Raw genomic sequence first — 17834 nt, forward strand, 5'->3', positions numbered from 1 at the left:
AGATTATGCTGACCCTTAAGTAGTTTAGCTGACACTGGAAGAATATTTTGTCTCTAACATGGGTGATTATTACCCAGTGGGAATGAGTTAGAAAGAAGGAGCGTTCTCCTTCTCTGGTTAGCTGTACAGCTCCAATGGACTGTCTCGTTTGAGGAAGGGAGAAATGGGTTTAGATGACTTTCAAGACTTCACTAGACTTGATTTTTTTCAAGGTGACTGACTATGTGGCTTTTTTTGTGTGATAGGGAACATCATGGAGAAAGCATAAAGCGACTACATAAACACTTTAAGCAGGACATTGATTCATACCCTAGCTCTGCCAAGTATATTTTGACCATATGTACTTGTTCATGGCAACGGATAATGCTGGAGTTTTAGCCCATGGATGAGTTGGTGGGATAAATGTGAAGCTAGCGAATATTTAATATATTATTCAAACACACTCCCTCTCTAAGGGGTTGGATTCCACTTTCTAAAATGTTTGGGTTTCTTTGGACGATGCTAAGTGATAGGCGGTATTTATTAGCTCAAGTAAGTGATTAAACTTTTATATCGCTGTGCTTTTCCTGTTAAAATGCTGAGAATATTGTAGCCATAGCAGTTCCATTTCAGGGAAAAGAAATGTGACTGTGAAAAGTAAAGGGAAGGAAGGGGCAGTGTGAATAAAGTAGAGGGCACCATGCCAGATATATAGAGGGTCCTTTCCATAGGTCTGTAGTCTTTGCTTTAGATCTCTGATAGTACAGTTAATTCAATTTTCTGTTCTGGTATAAACAGTTCATTTTATTCTTTCTTCCCAAACAGACATCTTCCTGAATTATGTTTTTTTATCCCACTACTCCTTTGCTCAGAAATATCGAGTGAGTCTCTCTCTTATTGCTGTTGGATTTCAATCTTAGGCCAGCATTCCTAACCCCCGACACCTAGTCTTATCTGGCCCAAAGAATCAAATATCCTGTTAATCCCCTTTTAGGTCACTGTAGACAGAGGACCATCTTTTCCTATCCTCTGATCATACCCCTGCTCTTTCCTGTCCCCAAGCCTCCATTGACACTGTTTTATTACTACACTCAACCCCATCCCAGCACACTGTATTCTCTTTTTACTATGGACTCTCATGTATTTTTGTCTTGGCATTTATTTTTTAAAATATCGGTAATAAAACTGTAATAATAGCTACCATTTATAGTGTTTATATTGTTCCAGGCACCATTTTCAGTACTTTACATGAATTAACTCATTCAGTCTTCAACAACATTTCAAGGGGTAACATTATTGCCATTTTATACACAAAGACATAGAGGCACAGAGGGATTAAATAATGTGCCTAACCTCCTACAGCTAATAAGTGGCAGATATGGAGTTCTATCCCAGGCTGTCTAGATCCAAACACTGTTCTGAATCATAGCTCTAAACTACCATTTATAAGTTGTCTTTTTAAAGGTTTCATGCTCTTGAAAGTTAACCTCTTTAAGTCAAAGTCTCCTTGTTCTCTGCTTCACCTCATTATATAGCCCTGTGCATGGTGCAGGGGGTGACTGTGAATATCTGCTTACTGATGTGACCTAAGGTCAGTGGCCAAAGAAGTTCTAATAGAATTTTCTGGGAGTTTTGGCTTGTGTGGTTAGACTTGATGATTTAATCTTGATACACTGGCTGTCTTCTGTTCTCCCTCTAATTACTGGTGTGAGATGGTCAGGGTGACTGTCAAGAATTCAAATCTGTGGCTCTCATTACCTAAATGAATGGTGCTCAGTGGTAGGTAAATTTACTAATGTGCACGAAACCAAATCTCAGATTTTGTTCTGGTCTTCAAAGTAAACATTTTAAGTTTGCGTGTTTTTTTTCTTAAGCAGTATTTTATTACTTGTATATTTGGTATGTCATATGAAATGGGTAAGAGCAACCTACACTTCACCTATCTTGCAGAATCAAATCCCAAAACCATGCTTGATTTTGTGCAGTTCTTCCTTGATTTCTTTGGGAGAAGGAAAGACTCTGCATGGAGGAAATAGTGGAAGTTGGTTATGTTGAAGTTACCTTGAGTACTCTGTGCATACAATGTTAAGCTTTGGGATCAGGTTTTTTCCTAGTAAAAACAAATTAGCCAAAGAAGCCGAAGGCTAACATTGTTGGAGTTGACTTACTGCGTTTCTTTTATCTAATGGTAGGCTGCTTGATCAGGTAGGTACTCAGAGCCAGTTGTTCCTAGTGCTTTAATGGTTGCATCTGTCCTATGTATATTAGTCGGTGAAACAGAAGCTGTTTCTGGCTGATGCAATGAGAAAAGGGCGTTTGGAAGAGTATTGTATAACTTGGAGAACCAAGGGGAAAATGGAATCATTTGCCAGCTTCAGGAAGAGTAACTGTGACAACTGTAACATCTTGGGATGGCCAACCAGGAGTGTCTCTTAAATCTTGTACTTTGAAATGACTCAGTTCTGTTTTCATTCAGTGCTTTACTCAGGGTGCATGTTCCTTGAAAGGGAGTCAGATTTGCTCTCAGCTTAACTCAGGTGGCCATTTCTTGCTTGGGGTGATTGACGGGCCACCAAAGGCACATGGAATGGGAAAGAAGTATTTCCAAAGGAAAAGTGGGTGCAATTAACAAAGAAAGGGAAACAGACAACACCAACAGATACAGATGCTCACTTCCATCAAGGTTCATCTCAAAGAGGAGAATTTAAATGATAGCATTAACTTGGATAATAAGTGATTTGGATTTTATCTGAGTTCAATCACCAAGTTATTTCTCTACTTAGAAAATCCTAGCAACTAAATTCATTAACAAATATTTTATGTTTAATTGTGAAAACTTGATTTTTTTCCTCATCACTTTTTTTTTTTTTTTTTTTTTTTTTTGCGGTACGCAGGCCTCTCACTGTTGTGGCCTCTCCCGTTGCGGAGCACAGGCTCCGGACGCGCAGGCTCAGTGGCCATGGCTCGCGGGCCCAGCCGCTCCACGGCATGTGGGATCTTCCCAGACCGGGCCACAAACCTGTGTCCCCTGCATTGGCAGGCGGACTCTCAACCACTGCGCCACCAGGGAAGCCCCTCATCACATTTTAAAACATTTATTTAGCTGTTTTCAAGCATACCCAAAATTATAATGTGAACCCATATACAACTTCAACAATTGGTAAAACATTTTGCCAGTCGTGTTTTTGCTAATTGCATTTTGAAGCATTATCATAAGATGTTTTTACTGCTGGCTATATAAAAATTCACAAGTTTTAACATGAAGCCTGAGAACTTGCTTTATGAACATAAATTCAAGCACCAAATTATCATCGATCTTATACCAAAAGGCATGTTGCCAGCTAGAGCAAAAGACGCTTTGTTCAACAGTAATGCATTGTTTATCTAGAAGTAGCATTTTCTTTCTATCAGTAAGGCTTTTTACTGGTTTAAGCCTGACGAATCAATGCTTTAACACCTGTCTCTTCAGATTACCTCTTCTGAATTTGTCTTCTGGGTCTTGAGCCTTTAGGGTGTGATCAGAAGTTTTATTTGACAGTAAGGTTTCTGAACACCAGGACTCACCTGCATTGTGTGAGAGCTGAATGTACTCTAATCTTGTTTGCAGTTGAAAGATGCATGAGTGTCATGCAGTCCGGGACACAGATGATCAAACTGAAGCGTGGGACCAAAGGGCTCGTCCGGCTCTTTTACCTGGATGAGCACAGGACCCGCCTCCGATGGAGACCCTCTAGGAAGAGCGAGAAGGCAAAAAGTAAGACTAACTTTTGAATTCTCTGTTCGGCTTGACAGAGTAACACATGGCTTCTATTGGGTGGGCTCTGAAGCTTCAGATCTGTAGACTTTTCATATTTCTGCAAGTTTTAGGGTCAGTTGTTAGAGAATGTGAAGAGACAGAATAAGTGATGACCATTTTTACTTTTGTTAATTCTTTGGAGGAATTTAAATCCATAAAAAGTTTTCTTATCCACGAGTGCTGTAAACGGTAATATTTCCCCTGTGTTGGAGACATATTTTTGTAGTTGGGATATGAGGTTTTATAACTTGACGTCTTTTATTTTCCTATGAAAAGTAAAGGACATCATAAATCCAGTAGGATTTAAAGTGTTTTGACATATTCTGAGCACAGTTAACTGATGAATGAATTAACAAAATTGTTTCAGTGATATCAAGTAAAATAGCGTTGATCTGTCTCCTCTGTAAAGCCTCTCTCCCACACCTTCTACACTCAGCACCCAGTCCTTGCTGAGTCCCCTGTAGTGTCTCTCTCATCTGCTCCCTCCCTCCTGTTTTCACAGGGGTCTCCTTCGTCTAGGGTCTCTTCACCTTTCCGGTGGCCTATTGCAAAGTCTCCTAACCAAGCTCCATTTTGCTAGTTTCTTCTGCCCCTGTCAGATAAGATGCTTTCCTCTTTAGCTCATAGACAACCTCGACTAATTAGGCTTTCGTGATACACAAATGTATTCTCTCACATAACAAGAAACTCAGATTGGCCGGCCTCAGGCATGGGACATTGAGTCTCTAGTTCTGTTTTCCCTGAGTGCCCTTGGCTCTGTCCCTTGCGTGTTGACATTGTAATCGAGGCAGCAGCAACCTGGCTTCACAACTGATAGGATGGTGAAGATGCAGAAAGGGACCTTCTCTTCAGTGCTTCCTTTTCAAGAGCGAAGAACCCCTTTCCACACCCTTCTCTCAAAGCAGGGTGCCCATGTCTCCTTGGTTAGAACTGGGTTATGTTCCCAAACCTAAAGCAATCATAGGACATAGAAGTGGGGCCACCCCACTGGCTTGGACCCACTAGAACTTCCCCGGGGGCTGGGCATAGGCTCATTTCCCTGTGAGTCATGTGGAGAACGAGTTAGAAAGACAAATTGGGAACGTGCCATTAAGGCAGAGCAGAGGCGTGGACGGTGTATATGGGCAATCAGTAAGATTGCAACCCTTCTGATTCATGCCCCCAAACAAGCAAGCAAAAAAACAAAAAATACTGTCTTAGTCTAAAGTAATCCCCTCTGCAAGTGCTTCTGTGACACACACTGGCAGCATTGCTCCACTACCTAAATAATACTAATCTCTGGTCTGTTACTTCAGCTCCTCATAATCTAGCCTCCAGCTCGATTTATCTCTTTCCAGCTTTATCTCCCATTACTCTCCCTCTTGAGCTTTTCAGTCCAGTGTAAATGGCCTGTTTAACATCTGTGGAGCGGGCCTCATGTTTCTGTATCTTTATGTCTCTTTCCCTGGGCTGCCACTGTGTTTTCCCCTCCGCCTCTCTAAGCCCCGCTCTGCCTTTACCCTCATAGCTTTCTCTCTATAAATCCCAATCACATTTAGCTATGCTATTTGGTTACCACCAAATTTTTTTTTCCCTTCAATTTTTAATGGCTGTTTTATGCATATTGTAAAACGTCAAAGTTGGCTCTAGGTCTTTGTATGTTTTCCTGGCATAAACGTATAAACTATACATTTGACATATTCGTAGCCCCCTTTTCTACCAACCTTCTTGTCCTGCTGGGCATATCTGTCTTCCTATCATAAATTTCAATACCCTGACGCAACACCCAGGAGGGTGTTGTCTGGCTGTCCAGGAGAGTAAAGTGGTACATGGAGAAGGTTACTAGCAGGAAATGACAGAGCTTGTATTTCACATTCGGGCTTAATATCACAAGTCACAGACAATGAATTTTATTTTTAAATTTTAAGATGATTTTGCTTTCCCTACATATCTTCACCTGCCACATAACTGTGTATCTCTTTCCTCACAGTACTTATTGACTCCATTTACAAAGTCACCGAGGGTCGGCAGTCTGAAATATTCCACAGACAGGCTGAGGGGAACTTTGATCCCAGCTGCTGCTTCACCATCTACCATGGCAACCACATGGAGTCCCTGGACCTCATCACCTCCAACCCTGAGGAGGCCCGCACCTGGATCACAGGCCTCAAGTACCTGATGGCCGGCATCAGTGATGAAGATTCCCTTGCCAAAAGGCAGAGGACCCACGACCAATATCCTCCCTAGAACTTTAATTCTAAACTGTGTGTGAGTGTGTGTGTGAATGTGTGTGTGTGTGTGTGTGTATTAGACTATATTTTTTCCCCCATAATTTTGAGGCTTAAATCCACTTTCCTTGCTGTTTTTTAAATTTAATTTAATTTTTATTTATTTATTTTTGGTTGTGTTGTGTCTTTGTTGCTGCGTGTGGGCTTTCTCTAGTTGCAGCGAGTGGGGCCTACTCTTCGTTGTGGTGTATGGGCTTCTCATTGCGGTGGCTTCTCTTGTTGCAGAGCACGGACTCTAGGTGTGTGGGCTTCAGTAGCTGTGGCTCACAGGCTCTAGAGCACAGGCTCAGTAGTTGTGACGCATGGGCTCATTTGCTCCGCGGCATGTGGGATCTCCCTGGACCAGGGCTCAAACCCGTGTCCCCTGCATTGGCAGGCGTATTCTTAACCACTGTGCCACCAGGGAAGCCCCCCATTGCTGTTTTTTTCTTTACCCTTAGTATCTTTCTGTCCCCTCCTCACTCCCACCCCAAGTAAATGAATGCATAGAACACGTAGAAACTTAAGCTTGCGTGAACTGAGGTGCAGACTTCTTCTGAGGGGACTGGACTTACTTTCACAATCTGTGACATGTATGGCCTTTCCGAGCTCAGTTTCCTTATCTGTAAAGTGAGAGTGTTAGGTTCGTTGACTGCTTTGGTTCCCTTCCTCACATTTTGAATGGTCTTAAGAATACATGTTCCCCCTCTCCACGTAGGAAATAGTACCAGTTCCTTCCTTGGGTGTCATTGGAATGTGCACCCTAAGTTTTTCCCAGAGTGGTGGTAAATTTGTGCTGCTTTAGCTATAATCCCTCACCAAGGACATTGTTGGAGCAGACTGGAAATATTCAGCCCCTGAAAGGATGTTGACAGTGTAAAGGTCTAAGCTGATGAGCCATGATGTTTTCATCAGTATTCACAGCATGCAGATAAATGCAACTGGGATTCATAAATGAACAAAACATAAACATAGGAATTAACTTTCTGTGCTTTTTCCTGCTAGTTTGGTTCCTAACTCCTTTACATTTGATAAAAAACAAATACTGAATCATTGAGAATTCTTTCTGGTGCAAGCCACAGAACCATACTAACAGTGCCTCAAACAATAAAGAATATTCATTTTCTCATGAACAAGAGATCTGAGATAGAGCGGTTTCAGGGTTAGTTAATTCAGTGGCTCATTAGAGACGTAGGTAATGTCATTAGAGACCTAGGCTCTGCCATTCTCAGCATGTTGGCTTGGTCCTTTAGCTGGCTACCCTTTGGTCAAAGAGAAGTGCAGCAGCTCTAAACACAGAGAAGTCCTGCCCAGAGGGAACAAAGTTTCTTCTCATAAAGGTCCCCCCATTTTTTTTTAAGAGCAAAGAAAAACTTCCCAGGAGCTCCACAAAAGACTACCTCTCATCAGTGGCCAGAAATGCTATTACAGGCCCATTCCTAAACCAACCTCTGACAAGAGAAATTAACATAATTGGACTTTGATCTCAGGACCCTTTTTGCATTTTTAAAAACTGAAGACCCCAAAGAGTTTTTATGTGGGTTCAATCTATTGATATTTGTCATATAAGACATTAAATGTGAGAATTTCAAAAATATCTCACTAAAAATTATAATAAACTATTACATGTTAATGTATTTTTATGAAAAATAACTTTTTCAAAGTAAAAGAAATTAGTGAGAAGTGTGGTATTGCTCTACTCTTCTGCAAGTCTTTAAGGTTTTCTATGTGTAAGATCATATCATCTGCAAACAGATAATTATACTTCTTCCTTTCAGATTTGGATGCCTTTTATTTCTTTTTCTTGCCTAGTTGCTCTGGCTAGAACTTCTAGTACTATGCTGAGAAGAAGTGGTGAAGGCAGGCATCCTTGTCTTGTTCCTGATCTTAGAGGAAAAGCTTTCAGTCTCTAACTATTGAATATAATATTTGCTGTGGTTTTTTCATATATTGCTTTTATTATATTGAGGTAGTTTTCTTCTATTTCTATTTTGTTGAGTGTTTTTATCGTGAAAGGGTGTTGAATTTTGTCAGATGCTTTTTCTGTATCAATTGAGATGATTGTGGTTTTTCTCTTCATTATGTTGATGCAGCATATTACTTTGATCAATTCTTATATGTTGAACCATCCTTGTATTCCAGGACTAAATCTCACTTGGTCATGGTGTATAATCCTTTTAATATGCTGCTGAATTGTATTGCTAGTACAGCTGACCCTTGAATAATGCAGGAGTTGGGGTGCAGACCTCCTGAGCAGTTGAAAATCTGAGTATAACTTTATAGTTGGCCCTCTGTATCTGAGGTTCTGCATCTGTGGATTCAACCAGCTGCAGATTGTGTAGTACTGTAGTACTTATTTAATGAAAAAAATTTCCCATATAAGTGGACCCACACAATTCAAACCCCTGGTGTTCAAGGATCAACTATATATTGTTGAGGATTTTTCTTTTTTTTTTTAAAAATTTCAGGCTAAATATATATTAATTAATTTTTATTTATTTTTGCTGTGTTGGGTCTTCGTTTCTTTGTGAGGCCTTCCTCTAGCTGTGGCAAGCGGGGGCCACTCTTCATCACGGTGCACGGGCCTCTCACTATCACGGCCTCTCTTGTTGCGGAGCACAGGCTCCAGACGCGCAGCCTCAGTGCTTGTGGCTCACGGGCCTAGTTGCTCCACGGCATGTGGGATCCTCCCAGACCAGGGCTCGAACCCATGTCCCCTGCATTAGTAGGCAGATTCTCAACCGCTGCACCACCAGGGAAGCCCCTGTTGAGGATTTTTGCATCAGTGTAAATAAGAGATAATGGTCTGTAGTTATCTTGTAGTGTCTTTGTCTGCCTTTGGTGACCTCATAGAATGAGTTAGGAAGTGTTCCCTCCACTTTAATTGTTTTTGGAAAAATTTGAGGATTTTGGTATTTGTTCTTTAAATATTTGATAGAATTCACCAGTGAAACCATCAAGTCCAGGGATTTTCTTTGTTGAGAGATTTTTGATTACTGATTCAATCTTCTTATTAGTTATAGATCTATTCATATTTTCTATTTGTGATATAGTCTTGGTACGTTTTATATTTCTAGGAATTTGTCCATTTCATCTAGGTTATTCAATTTTTTGGTGTATAATTTTTTATAGTAGTATCTTATAGTCCTTTATGTTTCTGTAGAATCAGTAATAATGTCCCCACTTTCACTTCTGATTTTAGTACTTTGAGTCTTTTTTTCTCTTCGTCCATCTAACAAAAGTTTTGTCAATTTTACTGATCTTTTTGATAAAACTACTTTTGGTTTCATTGATTTTTCTCAGTTGTTTTTCTACTTCATATCTGTTCTCATCTTTCTTATTTCCTTCTTTCTGCTATCTATCTTTTTAAATCTATTGAGACTTAATTGCTGCCCTCAAATGTGGTCTATTCTGAAAATGTACCATGTGCACTTGAGAAGACTGTATATGCTGTTATTTTTGGGTAGAGTGTCTGTATATGTCTGTTAGATCTAGTTGGTTTATTGTGTTGTTTAAATTCTTTATTTCCTTAGTTCTGTCTAGTTGTTCTATCCACTTTTGTTAGTGAGGTACTGAAGTCTCCAAGTATTATTGTAGAATTATTTCTCTCTTCAATTTTCACTATTTTTGCCTTATATATTTTGATGATCTGTCATTAGATGCATAAATGTCTATAACTGTTATATCTTCCTGCTGTACTGAGACTTCTATTAATACATAATATCCTTCTTTGTCTCTTACAGCCTTTTTTGATTTAAAGTCTATTGTTTGATGTTAATATAGCCACCCCAGCTCTCTTTTTGTTATGATTTGCATCGAATATCTTTTTCCATCCTTTCATTTTCAACCTGTTTGTGTTTTTGGATCTCGAGTGAGTCTCTTGTAGACAGCATATAGTAAGGTCATGAGTTTTTATCTATTCTGTCAATCTGTCTTTTGATTGGGGAGTTTAATTCATTTACATTAAAATAATTATTGTTAAGGATTAATATCTGTTATTGTGCTATTTGTTTTCTTTATGCCTTATAGCTTTCTTTGTCTCTTATTTCTTGCATTATGTCTTCTTTTTTTTGTATTAAAATAGTTAAATCCCATTTATATAAATTCTATAGCTGTTTTCTTTGTGGTTACCTTGGGGATTACATTTAATGTCCTAAAGTTACAATACTGTAGTTTGAATTTTTACCAGCTTAGGTGAATAGTTTTTTTAACATGATTTGTTTGTCCATGTTTACTGGCAGTAGAAAGTTTTCATATTTGAATTAATCAGATTGACAGTTGAGGAATTTCATATTCTGAAAATATGCTATCTGGAAACCAAGTGTACCCCAGAACCACACAGGGGAACAATTTTACAAGAAATATTGAAGAGTTGATGTTTATGTCAGTGAGGAAAGAAAAGGAAATAGGAAATTAATGAATAATGAAGAGGAAGCTGATGTCAAAAATAGGGAATGTTACATTGAGTCAGAGAACCATTCTCATACAGATTTGTCAGAATTGGATAGGGGTTTAGATAATGTCTTAATATCAAAATGACATCCTTGATTGGATGTAAATTTAATAACATTAATTGAGGAGAACAGAGCTGATATGTTCATTATCATTACATTTCAATTGGGCCTGAAAATTTCAACTGTGAATGAATAATGAGAATAATGAATCTTAAATAGTTGTGTGAAAAAAATCCATCCAGTGTAAAGTGAAATTCAAGTTATTTCTGCAGTGTAGCTATGTTGAATGGAGGTAGATGAAGTACTCGGGTCTATCAGAAGCAATACAGTATTGTGGTTAAGGAGCAAGACAGTGCTGCCCTGTCTGGGTCCAGCCCCAGCTCTGCCGTGTACTATGTAACTTTGGGGGACTTACTTAAACTCTTTTACTTCAGAGTCTTTATCTGTAACATGGTGATGACGATAATGATGGTGTCTGCCCTATGTCATTGTGTGACCATCAAATGAGTTGATTATACACAAAGTACTTTGAACACTGTCCAGCTCATATTAAGCATTTTATAAACAGTAGCTGCTGTTGTTATTGCTAAAGAGAGATAAGGATTGGCAAATCTTTTGCTTTTCCTGTTCAGATCGATTGATGTCTGAAAACTCGATGGTCCCAGCATGCAAAGATGATGATGCTGGCATATTCCTCCATCAGATCATTCTCCTCCTTGGTGTCCCCACCTTACCTCTTAATGCCACTTGGGAAATTATTACCTGTAGAAGACTTTATGGGTGTTGTAAACTGAAGCCTTACACCTTCCATATAAATCAGGGGTCCTGAAAACTGCAGCCTATAGGTAAATCTGACCCACCACATTTTTATATGGGCTCCTAAGCTAACAATGGGTTTTCAATGGTTGAAAAAATCGAAAGAATTATAAAGTTTTGTGACATGAAATTTTAGCCAATTAATTTATGTATTGTCTATGGTAGTTTCTGTGTAACAATGGCATAGTAGAGTAGTTGCAATTGAGACCAAATGGCCTGCAAAACCTAAAATATTTATTATCAGGCCCTCTTCAGAAAAAATTTGCCCACCCCTGCACTAAATAATACCGTTCAATGCTTTACATTCTCCTAAAGTGTTTTGGTTTTTTTTCTTTTTTTTTTTTGCAGTACACGGGCCTCTCACTGCTGTGGCCTCTCCCATTGCGGAGCACAGGCTCCGGACGCGCAGGCTCAGCGGCCATGGCTCACGGGCCCAGCTGCTCCACGGCATGTGGGATCTTCCCGGACCAGGGCACGAACCTGCGTCCCCTGCATCGGCAGGCAGACTCTCAACCACTGCGCCACCAGGGAAGCCCTCTTCTAAAGTTTTTTGATTAGACAATACTAGGCCGTAACTTTTCATTCAGTTTTTACTCTCCTAGTTTTTCTTTGCAGAAATACTATTTCTTTTCTTAAATTTATCATGTATTGGCTATGAATCATTAATTCAGGGTTTTCTTGGGCACTCATGTCTCAATTATGAACAACAACTTTGAGGTATCAGAATACTTTTACCTGCAATTATATCTTATACCATGTGTACTGTTACTGAGAGAGAATGGTATTTCCTTTCATAGAATCTTACAGTTGGAAGGGGCTTCAGGGTCATCTAGTTGTGCTCACTGACATTATACAGGAAGAAATGGAAGCCCCAAGAGGTAATGTAAGTGACCCACTGTCACAGGGCCAGGTCAGCATGGAATCAGAAGTAGTGTATATTTCTTGGTCTGAGTCAGCCTCTGTTTCTGTCTTACCAATCCCAGATCCCCTAAACCAATTGTCAAGGCCAGCTTGTGTGTTGACACTGAAGGCCTTGCAGACACAGGCTCACCCAAAAGGGTTTGTTTCTGCAGAATATTCCTGCTTAGTGTCTGCTTGTATCTGCTTCTTCTCTGGAGAAGTCTTTGAGATGCTTTGATAAAGAAGTATAAAATAAAAGGATGAAAATGCTGCCATCCTTGGACTCATTTTTTCATTTCTTTGAACTCTGGCCAAATATTTTGTGGGGCACAGAGCAGTGTTCACAGTCAAAAGAAATAGAGCTCATGCAATGGGTGCTGTATTCCCAGAAAACAGAAAAAAATGAGATTCAGGTACTTACTAGTAATTGGCCCAAATATTTCACTCCTTTGATTCTTCAGTTATTTTTCCCCTGGTCCTGGGTCACCCTTTAATTCCCAGGTATCATATATAATGAGGTCCTTCCTGAACTCTATGAGGAACAATTGAATTTGAAAGAACTGGGCTGGTTATATTCAAATGTTATAAAGGGAACAAAATGTGAAACAGATATTTACGATTGAAAAATCACTTCTATTTAACTTTAGGAGAAATAAGACTAATTTTCCAGTTTTTACTTTCTAAGGTATAATCTCCTATAATCGTAGTTTGAATCACCTAAGAAGTATAAGTGTTCTGAGTTACTACTGGGAGGTTAGTTAATATTTCGTCTTAAATGAAAAATTTTCAGTTTGATGTCACCTGTTTGATAAGCAAACGTTATTCTTTGACACCTTCCTTTGACCTACTCCCACTCTCCCATTTCTTAGATTTAAACCTAAGTCTTTCCCTTACTTTGATTCTGTTTTTCTCCCATCATCTTCATTATTTTCCTCTTCATTACCCTTTGAATTTTGAAGCTCAATTTGGTTTTCTAAATGTACATACCATTCCTACCTTCTGTTATCTACCCCCTAACAACTGTGAATCATACATTTTAAAAAAGCCCTCTGCGGGCTTCCCTGGTGGCGCAGTGGTTGAGAGTCTGCCTGCCGATGCAGGGGACGCGGGTTCGTGCCCCGGTCCGGGAGGATCCCGCGTGCCGCGGGGCGGCTGGGCCCGTGAGCCATGGCCGCTGAGCCTGCGCGTCCGGAGCCTGTGCTCCGCAACGGGAGAGGCCACGGCAGTGAGAGGCGGGGCCTTTTAAAATCTCAGTTCACATGATGTAAATCCTTTGTATCTAAACTCATATCCTCAAGCACCTAGTATCATACCTGAGCTTTGAAGCAACCTCTATCATATCAGGCTTGCAGTTCCTATTAATGCCCTTGATTTAGAAGTTGAGGATATTAGGTAAGAATTGTCAAAGTTAGTCATAGGAAAAGGAGCAGTGTAGAGACAGGCCTTCTGTGCAGGAGAAAACAGTGCTAGACCAAGTTGAAGGAGACCTGGGGTTGAGACCTGGTTCTCTTACTAATTCTTACCAAATTTCTCCCTCTCTTCTAGTTTTATATCCTCATCTGAACAATGAGGAGATTGAATGAGATGGTCTAAGCTTCTAACTGTAAGAGGGGGACTGAGAAAAGGGAATTGAAAAGATCATGTTGTGTAGGGATATTGTGAAGGTAAAAAAAAAAATGCTGGATGAAAGGTCATAGATGGAGAAGATAAGGCCTAAATTTGGTATACATGGGGTCTCATCACATCATAGAGATGCTTTAACAGTTTGGATAAAATCTTAAAGAAGCTCCCAGAGTAATATGGTTTGACTCTCATTTCCCAGTGAAGGGAATCACCTATATGTGCTCTCCTTCCCCCAGTTCCTTTTGTTGTCACTGTTAGTAGCTCACTAAGAGCCTGTGGATTGCAGGTCCTCCTCAAAAGAATTTCTTCTCAAGTTTGGTGTGAATGATAAATGTCCTTGTGAGTATTCTGTGAAAGCATTTTTATTTTGATGAAAATGCAAGTGTTTTTCTTGACCTTTCTGCAAGTGGGTGAAGCAGACCTTTGAGGAAGCTGATAAGAATGGTGATGGCTTATTGAACATTGAAGAGATACACCAATTGATGCACAAACTAAATGTCAATCTGCCCCGAAGAAAAGTCAGACAAATGTTTCAGGTATATTTTCACAATTGGATTGGTCTTATGTAAAATACACGTTGGAGGTTATCGATATACTGAGGTATTTCAAAAGGCTATTTTGCCTTGTTGGAAGCTAATATTACTACTCTGTATTGTTTTGTTTTTCTTTGAAGACAGAGGCATTTTATTTCATCAAGGAAAACTTCCAAAACTTAACATGCATCCACAGTTTCACTTCCTAAAGTGCTTTATTGTTGTTGTTGCCATTTTCAGAGAGTAATTCTAAGCATTTAACCTGGTACTTAAATAATGGGGTAAATGGGATCAAGTCACTTGGAGAGGATGATAAGATCTCATCTACCAACCTCATGGTCTGTTGTGAGGATCAGAATAAAGACTGAGTAACACGACAAAATAGCACGCGTGGAAATCCTCAAGAGCCCTCTATTTTGTTACAGAGGAGTTTAAGATTTAGAATCCTTAAGGCTTAGAAGCGCTGTATCACTTCTACCATTTAGGGAGCCCTCCAGAAGTTCACTCCAGCTGCTTGTTGGTGTTAGATGAGATGCTCTTTCCCTGTTGGTAAGTTCTGGAGGAAAATCCATGGGCCCAAACTTATTCTGTGGCCCCCAGCTGGGATTGTACTCAGTCTTCCACCTAAGGTGCAAAAGTGAGTTCTGTTAAGTTAAAGTTGGTGCAAAGACATGTTAGATTATTAGTAATTAGTAGACTACTAATTCAGGAAATGCTCTTATTTGGAGATAAGTCATATGTATAATCCATGTTTTGCAGTGATTTTCTAAGTGACTAGGTAGGTGATATTTTTAATATGTAAAATTAAGTATAAGCGTTATATTTTATGATGTTTAATGTTTTGTGCTTCCTTTGTTTTCTAACCTCGTGTTATCAGAGATGGTAAGGGCAGAAACAGCATGAGGGGTGAGTTGCAACAATGAATGGAAGATGGAGGATGGCTTCGATCTGTGACCTCTTACGGTCACAGGTCCTGTGGTCTTGTCCTTGGAAGCTGGAGGTGGTTTGCACTGGGGGAACTGGGTCCCATTGCACTGAAGAGAATGGAAAGAAGAGGAAGGAATGAGATAGTCTATAAAAGGAACCAGAGATGGAATGAGGGACTTTGGAGGGGAAATGAGTTGTCACAGAGTGAATTGTTTTTAAGTTATATGGAAAGGTTTGCCATGTTCTTGGCACTCCCTGTGACATCTTACTTTTGTTCTATTTCGAGTCCCACCTCCCCATGCATTCCTTTCCATAGGAGATATTCATAGTACTGGAGAGATAGCTCTGATTAAATCAGAGAGGCCACGCTTAAATAGGAGGGCAAAATCTATACCTACAAAAATAATGATTTGGGGGGTACTTTTTGGAAATAAGAGAAGTAACATAAGATATTAAACTATTTTTACTTCTGTATTTTTTCCTCCTTCAGACACATTTTATCTCTAATACACTGAGTATTTTAGAGGGTAAACCGGGAAATATTTATGTCAAAAGTCTCGTAAGTTCAAAGTTAATGCTTTAGAGAAGTTTTAAGAAAACAGTAAGGTCTCTTTTTATGACCTTGGATTTAAAGACTGAAAGACTTCTCAAGCCGGCAGTGACTAGAGAAGCAGCTGGACTTCTATTGTATGTAGAATATTTCTATCATAGGTCTTGCATGTAGCAGAGTTCTGTGAGTGCTCAGGGTGGAGTGATGGAAACAAAGATCTTAGTATTATTTTAAGGAACTTTTTTTTCTGAGTTGCTGGTAAAGACATTAAAGCCTTCCTGGAATTTTCTTTGCCTTTTTGTTGCAGTACAAGATTCAGCTGGTTTCTTTTAAAAATAGTCTTTTAAGGTATGGATAGCTTCTTTTGAAGTCTTTGATGCTATTGCTTAAACCTTAGAGTTTACTGTTCTTAATGGTTTAGGCATTTCCAAGGAAGTCTTGAAAAATGTATCATCTCTCTATCCAGGTCTAGATATTTTGAAACAAACTTATGGCAGAAATATGAACATTAGACCTACTTTCTTTGGATGCAAAGACTCTACAACCAAGAGCCTCAAACACCAAAAATGTTGGTATTCTCTAGACCAATCTGTCTCTGCCTTTAAAATGACAGAAAGCAACAGCATCACAGAGAAACAGTGTATGATTTAAATATTGGTCTAAGTGGTTGCTCAGAATTGACCCAAAGTTAGCAAAGTTTAAAAAAGTATATTTTTATACACACTTTGACTTTCAAAACTGTATTTAAAACCACATACCAGCTGACTATATGTCACAACATCTATGAATTTCAAAATGCCATTCAGTCCCTGTCAGTTTTTGCTCAGCTACAGCTGTGTTCACTAAAAATAAAGGAGATCATGTAAATGGATTGGTTTTTCATTATATATCCCCAACAGTTTTATGGTTTTATGACAAATTCAGCCAATCCGAAAGCAGGTACGTGGCGAAAGATCCTTGCTCAATAATTACTAGGAGCAAATAATTTCAACTAGTGATCAGTCCAGATGGATTTTTCAGGCTTTTATGGAGGAAAAGGTACCAATGATGCTGATGGCTGTAAGAGCAATAAGCTACCTATGCAGAATTAAGAGAGATTCTATTATAGGTAAAAATTATATTTGATTGAATCGCAGGTCAGAAGCTGATGAGAGACTAGAATTTTCATCATGTATTAAATGTATTTTCTCTCTTTTGTTCTTGATTAGTCTTGTCCAAAATTTCTTTTATTAGTTTTGTCAAAAGACCAGCTTTGGGTTTAATTGCTCACCTTTGATGTTATATCTGCTTGTTTTCTATTTCATTGCTTTCTGCTTTTGCTTATAATTTATTTCCTTCTATTTTCTTTAGCTTAACTTTTTTCTAGCTTTTGGAGTTGAATTATTAGCTTCTCTGATTTTAATCTACATTGCTTATACATTGAAAACTTCAAGTTTCCTTCTAACTACTGCATCACACAAGTTGTAACACGTGGTACATGCGTTTACTTCTGTACGTTTCATTTCCTATTTAGAAATGTGTTTTTTCCGGACACAGTTTTTTTTAAGCTTTGTTTGTTGCTTTTTAAATTTACTGTGATCAGAGAAATTAGTTTTTATAAGGTTGATTCTTTATAATTTGAAACTTTTTTGTGGCCTAATATATAGTCAGTTTTTAAATTGATCCATGCGTGCTTGAAAAGAACTTATTTACCATTTGTGAAATGTGTATTAGCCTTTTTTATAGTAAATATTATTTCCGGCTACTGAATTTCCTATTTCAAACTCTCACACTGCCTTGTTATTTTCTATGCGTCTTTCAGGAAGCTGATACAGATGAGAATCAGGGAACTTTGACATTTGAAGAGTTCTGTGTTTTTTACAAAATGATGTCATTGAGACGGGACCTTTATTTGTTGCTTTTGAGCTACAGTGACAAGAAAGATCACCTAACTGTGGAAGAACTGGCTCAGTTTTTGAAGGTGGAGCAAAAGGTATCATTAGACTGTTAAACTGAATGTTTACTTAAAAA

General features: G+C 39.0%; 1 protein-coding gene across 3 annotated transcripts in view; it reads left to right on the top strand.

Moving 5' to 3' along the window:
- Positions 1–17834, top strand: part of PLCH1 (phospholipase C eta 1) — a 240388-nt gene that overhangs the window by 126466 nt on the left and 96088 nt on the right. Inside the window, exons 3-6 of one of the 3 annotated variants that reach the window (XM_060298491.1) lie at positions 3587–3733; positions 5745–5987; positions 14220–14350; positions 17626–17796. In XM_060298491.1, coding sequence (XP_060154474.1) covers positions 3587–3733; positions 5745–5987; positions 14220–14350; positions 17626–17796 — 692 coding nt within the window. Of the gene's footprint in view, positions 1–3586; positions 3734–5744; positions 5988–14219; positions 14351–17245; positions 17316–17625; positions 17797–17834 lie in introns of those variants that run through there. The other 2 variants (XM_070045495.1, XM_060298490.1) reach the window with 2 other exon arrangements.

Source organism: Globicephala melas, chromosome 4, assembly GCF_963455315.2.
Source record: "Globicephala melas chromosome 4, mGloMel1.2, whole genome shotgun sequence".
Lineage (NCBI taxonomy): Eukaryota > Metazoa > Chordata > Mammalia > Artiodactyla > Delphinidae > Globicephala > Globicephala melas.